Source organism: Gymnoscopelus braueri, assembly GCF_963280865.1.
Source record: "Gymnoscopelus braueri genome assembly, chromosome: 23".
NCBI lineage: Eukaryota > Metazoa > Chordata > Actinopteri > Myctophiformes > Myctophidae > Gymnoscopelus > Gymnoscopelus braueri.
The window spans coordinates 17364215-17373745 of record NC_137625.1 but is presented as its reverse complement, the minus strand read 5'-3'; the positions used below and the strand labels follow the sequence as shown (position 1 = coordinate 17373745).

Sequence of the window (9531 nt, the reverse complement as noted above, 5' to 3'; positions counted from 1 at the left end):
AGGCTCCAGACACAGTTATAGATCGCATCAGCTGGACGGGTTCATCCGGCACGATATCAACCGAACCGTGCCGTACCGGGGCCAGGAGGGCTGCGACGCGCTGCTGACGCCGCCTGCATCCGATACAAAACCCTGCCTTTGTTACCTTTATTTTAATTCAGGATCCATCCATCCTAACATAATATAAAGGACCCGGGGTGGACTGTGATCGTACATTACATCCTCCTGTCCTGACGCTGACGCTGACAGCATAGCTGTGCTGAACATGGGGAACCTGCAGTTCATTCGAGGGTAACGGTTGCCTGCGTGTGAGAGTATCGCTTTGCTTGTATTACTGCATAGTAGCCCAGTGGTTCTCAAACTGACCCCCCCCCCCTGAAACATGACTTGTTTGGCGCTACTTGTTCCTGTTTTTTGAAAATGTTACATTTACAGCCAGTACATCTACATAAACGTTCAGATTTCAAATATAAAGTGCTTACCCCACGGCCACGGTTGTTACAAGTTAAAGCGCCCGGGTCTAAGTACCGTAACCCGTATCATCCGTATTGTTCAATAAAAAGCATTTTAATCCGATCGCCAGCCATTTTCTCTGAATTGTCTCCATATTCGTTCAGATACGCGCCCCTATCAGTTGGGATGTGTATTGCACTCTGATACATTATTAAAAAAATAAAATGGCCGCAGATCGGATTAAATTGATTTTTATTGAACAATACGGAAGATACAGGTACTTAGACCCGGGCGCTTTAACTTGTTACATCCGTGGCTTTGGGGTAAGCACTTTATATTTGAAATCTGAATGTTCATGTAGATGAAGTGGTTGTAAATGTAACATTTTCAAAAAACAGGAACAAGTACCGCCATGAGTGACGCTTGTGACAGACGAGCGTCATGTGAACCATGCCAGGGACAAGATTTGTGTTCAAAATGTTCACTGATGTTCAAGATTTTTGAAAAATAGCAGATCTACAAGCTCATAGCATGGCACTCTTTGCCGCGCTATGAACTTGTATATCTGCTATTTCTGAATAGCCAACATATAAAAGGTTAAAGTGGTTAAAATGATTGTGATGCTATATATTAACTAATTTTGCTGGGGACCCCTGGAACCCCCCGAAGGACCCCTGGGGGTCCCCGGACCCCACTTTGAGAACCAATGCCTAGTTAATTTAAACCTGCTAAGTGCTATATATCCTCGATGTTAAAAGTGCTTTTTAAGTGTAAAGGTAAAAGTAACAATACTGCAATGTAGAAATAGGCTACTCTGTTACAAGTAAAACTAAAAAGTCTGGCATTGCAAATGTACTTGAGTAAAAGTACAAAAGTATTGGCATCAAAATATACATAAAGTACCAAAAGTAAAAGCAGTCATTATGCAGATTGTCCCATTTCACAAGTTTTCAAATGTATAAAAATCTTTTGAAAATAGCAGATCTACAAGCTCACAATGCGTTTCATGGCCGAAATGTTTACTGAATTTGTTTACTGTTGAGTGAGAAAACAATGTTGCACATTAAGCTAATCAATTGGACCCCCCCAAAATAATTTGGGGACCCCCCTGGGTCCTGACCTCCAGTTTGGGAACCACTGGTGTATATTATATGAACACCCTCCAAACCTTGCATGCTTTGTGCTGTTCATTGCACTAGAATGACTCATTCATGTTCTTCTTTCACGTTTCAACATGCTGTCCGATTGTAACGACTGTCTTTTTGATCCTCCCACAGTCTCTTTAGCTCTGGTGCGGAAATGCCTGAAAAGGTATCTGAAGAGAGGGGCGTCGTATCCCGGAAGATTACTAAAAGCATAACGTATTACACCAGCGTTCACATCGTGAGGGACCAAAAGACACTATTCACCGGCCAATCAGAGTCTATCTCTGATGCCAAGCCTCCAGAGGCCTCCTCCCACGATGCACTGCTCTCAGGCACACAAACCGACCCGGCGTCTGCCAACCCCCTGCTGGCGCCGCGCCCACTCGTCCTGTTCCTGCCCTGGCTCGGCGCCCGGCCCGGCGCGGCGGCCAAGTACCGGAGCCTCTACCTGCAGCGCGGCATGGACGTGCTGTCGGTGGAGACCGACGTCATGCACTTCCTGTGGCCGCGCTGGGGCCTGGGGTACGGCCTGGAGGTCCTGAAGGTTCTGGAGGAGCCGCGGTTCTCGGGGCGCCCCCTGCTGGTGCACGCCTGCTCCATCGGCGGGTACACCTTCACCCAGATGCTGGAGCACATCGCTCAGGGTCCCGAGAAATACGCCTGCCTGGCGCCGATGTTTGTCGGGCAGATCTACGACAGCATGGTGGTTGGCACACTGGAGCACATGGCCTTAGGTGAGAGAGAGAGGGAGGGGATCTGACAGGGGGTTGTGTTTCTTTTTGTGTTGGAAAAGTGTGTCAATCTTTTGAATAATGAATTAGGAGCCCGTGGTTCAATGTTAAATTATGCATGCTGTTGTTACTGGCTAGGAAATGCTAGTTGCATATATGAAACTTTAAACTTTAACCACTGACTTAAGCCCTATATAGCAGTGGTTCTCAAACTTTTTCATGCCAAGGACCCCAAGTTGACACTTATTAGCCCGCCGACCCCCATTTGAAAACATATGCCAGGGACCCATAAGAGAAGACTTTTTTTACGGCTTTTTTATGCCATTTAAATTTCAAGGACCCCCGGTTTGACATGCATTAGGCTACCCCCATTTAATGGCATTTATATCTCAGGGACCCCAATTTATATTCTAAAATCAATGTTAATTTAACGGGTCCATTTGGTTCCATTTCTCTCAGAGTTACAGACCCATAAGGGTCCATTTGGTTCCTAACTATCTATCATTTAGCTGGGGACCCCCTGGAACTCCCTCAAGGACCCCTGGGGGTCCCCGGACCCCACTTTGAGAACCAATGCTATATAGGACGTGTTGTGAGCTTGAAGATTTTTAAAAAACATTTCTGCTCTATAATGACATGCTCAAAATAGGGACGGCAGGTTGAAAGTGTTTCAACTTTTCTTGAGAAAACACATTGTTGACGTTTTCAAACATTAATTAGCCCGGTTAATTTCTCCTTTTCTCTGTCTGTGATCTGTCTGTTATCCAGGGCTTGGGAAGACTCTGTTGCCTCGATTGAACTGGCTGGTCAGAAACGCTGCCTTGCTGTACTTCTGGCTGTTCAAGTCGCACACAGCCGACTACTACGACGCCGGCATCCAAGTCTTCCACCACAGCCCCGTCACTTCCCCTTCGCTCTTCTTCTTCTGCGAAAACGACGCACTCTGCGACCCAGTCGCCCTGGAGTCCGTCATTGACTTGTGGAGAGAGAGGGGCGTGGCCGTGGAAAGCAGGAAGTGGAAGGTGTCGGTGCACGCGGGCCACATGCGGTGTCACCCGGACGAGTATCTGTCCACCTTGGAGAAGTTCTTGAATGCACTAGTGCCACTTCAAGCAAAAATCTAATTAGTTGGGAGTGGATAAGTGACTGCTGGGACACACTGAAGATTTTTGTAAAATATTTAATTATCTAATTGCTAAAAAAAAGCAATGTGACCTGTGCGGTCACATCACAACTACCGGCACTACGTAAAGAGGGAAATGTGCATCAGTTGGTTCAATAATCTAAACATGTTTTATTTGATTGATGAATGGCCCAAACAACACAGTTTACAGAGAGCACCCCTCCCCCGTCTGACGATGTTGTCAGCGCTCTGTCTGATATAGTAGCCTAGTTAAATTATTAGATCATTTGAAACCTCACAGCCGCGATGAGGCGCTCAGGTCAAGATTATATTACATACAAATGTATATGTTACAGTATGATTGGAGAACCAGTATGATTGAAGAAAGCGCGCTCGTTTTTACCACCCACCCAGCACTAGAGGGAGCCACAAGCCAGGCTTGTGCACAAACATATATGGCCACACACACACACACAGTCACACACACACACACACACACACACACACACAAGCGCACACACACGCGCACACGCTCATGCTTTTTTTGGTTTATTGAAAACAGGACTGTTTAGATACTTTTATTGTGTTCTGGCTTTTGTTTTACTTTCTCCCTGACACACACACACACACACACACACACACACACACACACACACACACACACACACACACACACACACACACACACACACACACACACACACACACAGTGATCCATGAAAAGAACTATTCTGTCCCTATCGGTTTACAATTCAAACGGCGCTGAGTCGACTAGTAGAGCATCGGCCGGTCAGCGCGGGCACTCGCGCCTGGAGGCGCGAGGGCGCGCTTCCTCGGCCTCAAGCTCTACTAAGGCGGCGCGCCTCCGTCATGGACAAGCGTGTGCGTGTGAACGCGTGTTCAGCGTTCCCCTCATAGATATTATGGTTCCCCTAGCGTAGCTTCCTGGTTGCTATGTGGGGGGGAACAACAAAAGACAGGTCTGCGTCGGCGCATCAAAGCCCCGCCTCTCCGCATTCTCCTTCTCCTCCTCCTCCTCCTCGGGAACGAGAGAAGGAGAGAAAGAGGACGGTTTATTACGCGAGGAGGAGGAGGAGGAGGAGGAGGAGGAGGCTCCTCTTCCTCGCGAGCCTCGCGTAATAAACCCCCGCCTCGCAGCGCCGCGTCCTCCTTCTCCTCCTTGCGAGCCTCGCTAATAAACCTTGTCTCGAAAAGCCCCGCCTCGCCCCGAAGGAGCCCCGTGCCTAAAAACGAGCGCTCTGTCTTCAATCGTACTGGTTCTCCAAACGTACTGTGACATATAGATTAATAAGAATGAAATTCGCTATGACTCTAAAACAGTGTTCGAAGTAGTTGAATATGTTATTTAATACTGCACTTTTTATTAGAAGCCTAGTAGTTGTAAGTTATTTGTTTATGTTTACAGTTAGATGTTGGATTTGTTTGTGCCTGGAAGAGTCCATGAATCAATCCACTAGTGAGCTTTAGATGTGAAAGGCACCTTAATTGAATTCTTGAGTTTAATTTTTTGGTTAATGTTTAGTAAGATGCAAGAGTCATGACAGTACTTTTCAAGGGCTTGGCACAGGTTGGTATATTATGACTGCCATTTCTTGTTTACCCAATAGCTTAATATCGATATTGTGACAATATTTTGGGGGTGAATATTTGTGCTTTGACAAAATATTTACCCAATGAGATTCTTTAAATATAATCATCAGTAATGCCTATATAATAACCAAGTGGGTAAAGGCAACTAATTGAACAGCTGGAACAGTCAGGGTAGTTTAGAAAATGTTAGTTTTGAATTTGAACATATATTTTGGACATATATATATATATATATATTATGAGGTTTCCACCCGATAATATCAATATACTACCCAGCCCGACGTTCAATCAGTGTGTTTTTCCCCAGCATGGGAACTTGGTATGACACAACGTGAAGGGATTTCTAATGACGACAATCACTGCTTGAATTGTTACTCTTGCAATAATAGCTGCACTGATTCATTTGGTATGTTAACGCTGGCTGCATTGTCTGCATTGTATCACACAGCCATCCTTTAACCACATGAACAATGCATTCTGACCGCCCAGACGAGAATATGTTGACATGTCCTTATTGTGGGCATGTCATAAGGCGAACAGTCAGCGAAAATAGCCAATCTACAAGCTCACAACACGTTGTGGCGCATTTTGCAAACAAAGTATATAGGGTTGCAAAGGAGGAGTTAGACGTGCCTTCCCAGAATGAAACACTTCTGGCTGCTAAGCCAAAAAACATGTAGTGAAGAATACTCAACATCCAAGGATGTATGGTAGCATTGACCAACTTAAAAAAAAGGACAAGGACAGCGCCTCAATTACACCAATCTATTTTGGCCAGACAAACAAAAGGCTAACATTTCGGAAATTCGGCCTATAGTTGGCCTTTATCAGAGCACATCTTAAGCTCTGATGAAGGCCAACTAGGCCGATTTGGGCTTCATCAGAGCATAAGCTCTGATGAAGGCCAGCTAGGCTGAAACGTTAGTCTTTTGTTTGTCTTGCCAAAATAAATTGGTGTAATTGAGGCGCTGTCCTTGGATGTTGACTCTTCTAAACTTTACTTTGGAATCTAAAGTATATAGGGTTTAAGTGGTCAATTACCCTGGCTGAGGATATTGATGAAAGGTGACGATAACTGATAACCCCTAAGGCTGATATGACGGGTAGCTGACCAATCTGTAAGGAAAAGGGTTTATTTTGTAATCTTTGAAAAAAAAATCTATTTTTCACATTTATCCCCAAAATAGGGATGCCAGACTTGAAAGTGGTTAACCTGGCACAATAATCTTACACATTGAAATTAAAAATGTAATTGAAATTATTATTTACTCCTTTCCAAGTGCCCCCCCCCCTTTAAAAACCACTGATCTAAGTGATGTTATGTTTAACATGTATAGATAATTGCAAGCTTTTTGGAAGAGCATGACTATGGTCTTAATGTTTTATTTGTTTTAATAAACCATTTGGAATCTGACTTGAAAACACATTAGTCAATGTATTATATTTATAATAAAATGATATTTATTTTCAAAGAAAGAGTCTTTGTGATTGTCTCTGTGGTGCTTTGTGGCAGCGTTAGAGTTTATTACTATGGTTCTTCTGGTACGGTCGTGGACGTGGTGAAGACGGGTATGAACAGACATGTTCAAGTATGCAGAGTATGCCATCTATTGTTTATTGTTTATTCAGATCCCCATTAAAGGAGTAGTTCACGCAAAAACAATCTTATTTTCTTTCAATTACACACCCCATGAAGCCTTGAACACATGGAGATTATTTGAGTTTTTGTCACATTCCTAAGCCAATAATTAGATGACCGGGTCATCGGTCAATAGGACACTCAGGAGGAGACTCTTGACTCGTCATCAAATTATTGGCTTAGGAATGTGACAAAAACATATAAAATCTCAATGAATTCAAGGCTTTATGGGGTGTGTAATTGATATAGAATGAGTAATTATTTTGGGTGAACTACTCCTTTAAGTAACAGTTACTACTCTCTTGTTGCAGCTGCTCTTCCTGGGGTCTTAGATGTTGTTTCAAAAATATCTCCAAAATGCAGTAGTTTTATCAGTATCTGGTCACTCAAGAGTGCTCATGCATGTTGTATGCAACTTACAAATGTACCATATAGTGAAACATTATGTCAGTGCGGAGTCATCATCATCAACATGAATAAACACTCTCACTTAAAGTTATCCGTCACTGCCCGTCATTGAAATCGCCAGCCTTGGAAAACGGCTAAGGGATCGTGTTTTTCTAGCCTTATCTTGCCTTGCCTGACCCCTTACGCCTGAACTTTTTCGGCTTTTTACTATTTTGGATTGTTTTTAAAAAAGTTCAAAAAGCCGATCTACATTGACACGTTGTGAGCCTGTAGATCGGCTATTTGAACTATTTTAAAATGCCAAAACAATTAAGGCATAAGGGGTAAGGCGGCACGCAATAGGGCCCCATGTGCATGAAAAGGTTGCCCACCCCTGGCTTAAGTGGTCAATGTATGTTGAGCAAATCCTTGCATTGTGGCAACACATCACAGCTCTGCTTTGTGTCGATCTGTGGTATGTCGGTCGGTGTGTGTGTGTGTGTGTGTGTGTGTGTGTGTGTGTGTGTGTGTGTGTGTGTGTGTGTGTGTGTGTGTGTGTGTGTGTGTGTGTGTGTGTGTGTGTGTGTGTGTGTGTGTGTGTGTGTGTGTGTGTGTGTGTGTGTGTGTGTGGTGTGTATAGTATAGTGGTGTGCGTTATGTATATGTGTGCATGATGTATATGTGGTGTGTATGTATGTGTGTATGTGGGGTGAATGTGGTGTGTACGTGTGTACTGGCCTGACTTAATGCACAGGCTGTAGGGGCTGAGCTCGGGAGGCACCAAGCTCGGGGGGCACCAAGCTCAGGGGGCACCAAACGCTTAATTGGCCCAAAAGAAAGAAAGAAAGGCCGGACCTTATAGTGCAATTAACTGCGCTGCAAAACTGTTCCCGGGGGCAGCCAAGCGGGGGCACCGCTCACCTCGCTGAGGAAGTGCACATAGGCATGATGCCAGCTATACCACCGATTGGACCTCGATCACCCTCCGCTATAGAGGGTGAGGATCCAAACGAGGCATGATGCCAGCATGAACACTGACATCATTCTTCACCATGGTCCAAATGCTCCCATAGACCACCAGTGGTTCTCAACCTTTTCAGGCCGCGACCCAACAAAATGATCATATTTGAACTGGGGATCCCCCACCCTGACAAGAACTTCTAAGAGTTGAGGCATTACATTTAGTTTGACTCGGTTCCACATATATATTGTGAAAATAGCCGATCTACAAGCTCACAACGCCTTGCTTGTAGATCAGCAATTTTCTTATATTATTTGACAATTTGGCCAATGTTTGACCAGTTTTAATAACACAGTTTGTTGATTACTTTTGATGCATTAATCGTCTTTGTTATTCTTTCGTTTTAGGTATTAAAAAGTTCTTAAAAGTCCTTAAATTGTCTCTTCACTGTCATCTAGGGACCCCTCCAAAATCATGGGAACCACTCACCAGCCTTTGGACATGTGGGTCCTTTGTCACTAAAGCTGGGCTCACGCCACAGGAGTTTTACAATCTTAAACGGTTTTGAAATCTGGTTACATCACACACTATGGGGATAATCTGGCCAGAAAATCTCCCCGATTATACAGTAGAGTAGTGAGCCAGGCTTTACGTTGATCTTAATACACTTTTTTGCTGTTCTGATGCTGGTGTTCTCACTTAGATTTTGTAATTTAGGGCTATTGTGCCATAGGCTTATCCCCTCTCGTGCATACATTACACATGCAAATGAGACCTATTTATGGATTATGGTGCAATGGACCTAAATTACAAAGTGAGAACAAGATCACTGACATCAGAATAGATTTCGTATAACTGTGATTTTTAATGAGTCATATAAACATTATGTTTTGAGAGGCATCGGTCTTCAGTAACAGTCGTGTGACTGGTATAATTCAATAACCCCTCCCCCCCACACCTTTTTGAGAAATAAAATCCTATTAAGGTAAGAGTGACAAACGACCCAGATGTCAAAAAGGCTGGTCACTTAGAACAGTCGTTCTCAAACATTTTCATGTGGAGGAGCCCCAAAATTGAATTGATTGCAGGGAAGGGAGCTGCATAAGAGGAGATTTGTGTGGCTACAATGTTCAAAATGGTTCACAATACATAAAAGCTCACAATGTGTCTCATCGTCATCGTGACGTGTTGTGAGCTTGTAGATCAGCTATTTCGGAATAGCCGAAGTATAAAATAAGGTTAAAGAGGTTACTGTTTTGACTTTGAGAGCCACTGCATTAAGACAAAAGGCATGTGTCACCGTCTCTCTCTCTCTCTCTCTCTCTCTCTCTCTCTCTCTCTCTCTCTCACACGCACACCACACACACACACACACACACACACACACACACACACGCTAATGCCCTCTGCACATATAATGTTGAAAACTTGCAGCACATTTACCACCACATGGACTTAATTCAACACACACACACACGCAC

General features: G+C 44.0%; 1 protein-coding gene across 2 annotated transcripts; it reads left to right on the top strand.

Annotated features, from left to right (window-relative positions):
• Positions 1-6492, top strand: LOC308079265 (transmembrane protein 53-like). 2 transcript variants are annotated; one of them, XR_013932581.1, is made up of 4 exons: positions 1-291; positions 1731-2332; positions 3098-3801; positions 4757-6492. XR_013932581.1 is itself a non-coding variant. In XM_080420643.1 (3 exons), the coding sequence occupies exons 1-3, from the start codon at positions 266-268 to the stop codon at positions 3451-3453; spliced, it is 984 nt and encodes a 327-aa protein (XP_080276769.1). In that variant the 5' UTR covers positions 1-265; the 3' UTR covers positions 3454-6492. The 2 variants fall into 2 exon arrangements, 1 of the variants encoding a protein (XP_080276769.1); XM_080420643.1 differs by having other exon boundaries at positions 3098-6492.
• The last annotated feature ends 3039 nt before the right edge of the window (positions 6493-9531 follow it).

Excerpts from the sequence above, each read along its gene's own strand:
- LOC308079265 (XM_080420643.1), top strand. The coding sequence starts at position 266 with ATGGGGAACCTGCAGTTCATTCGAGG. Across the intron at positions 292-1,730 it reads AACCTGCAGTTCATTCGAGG|TCTCTTTAGCTCTGGTGCGG; the intron begins GTAACGGTTGCC and ends ATCCTCCCACAG. Across the intron at positions 2,333-3,097 it reads ACTGGAGCACATGGCCTTAG|GGCTTGGGAAGACTCTGTTG; the intron begins GTGAGAGAGAGA and ends TCTGTTATCCAG.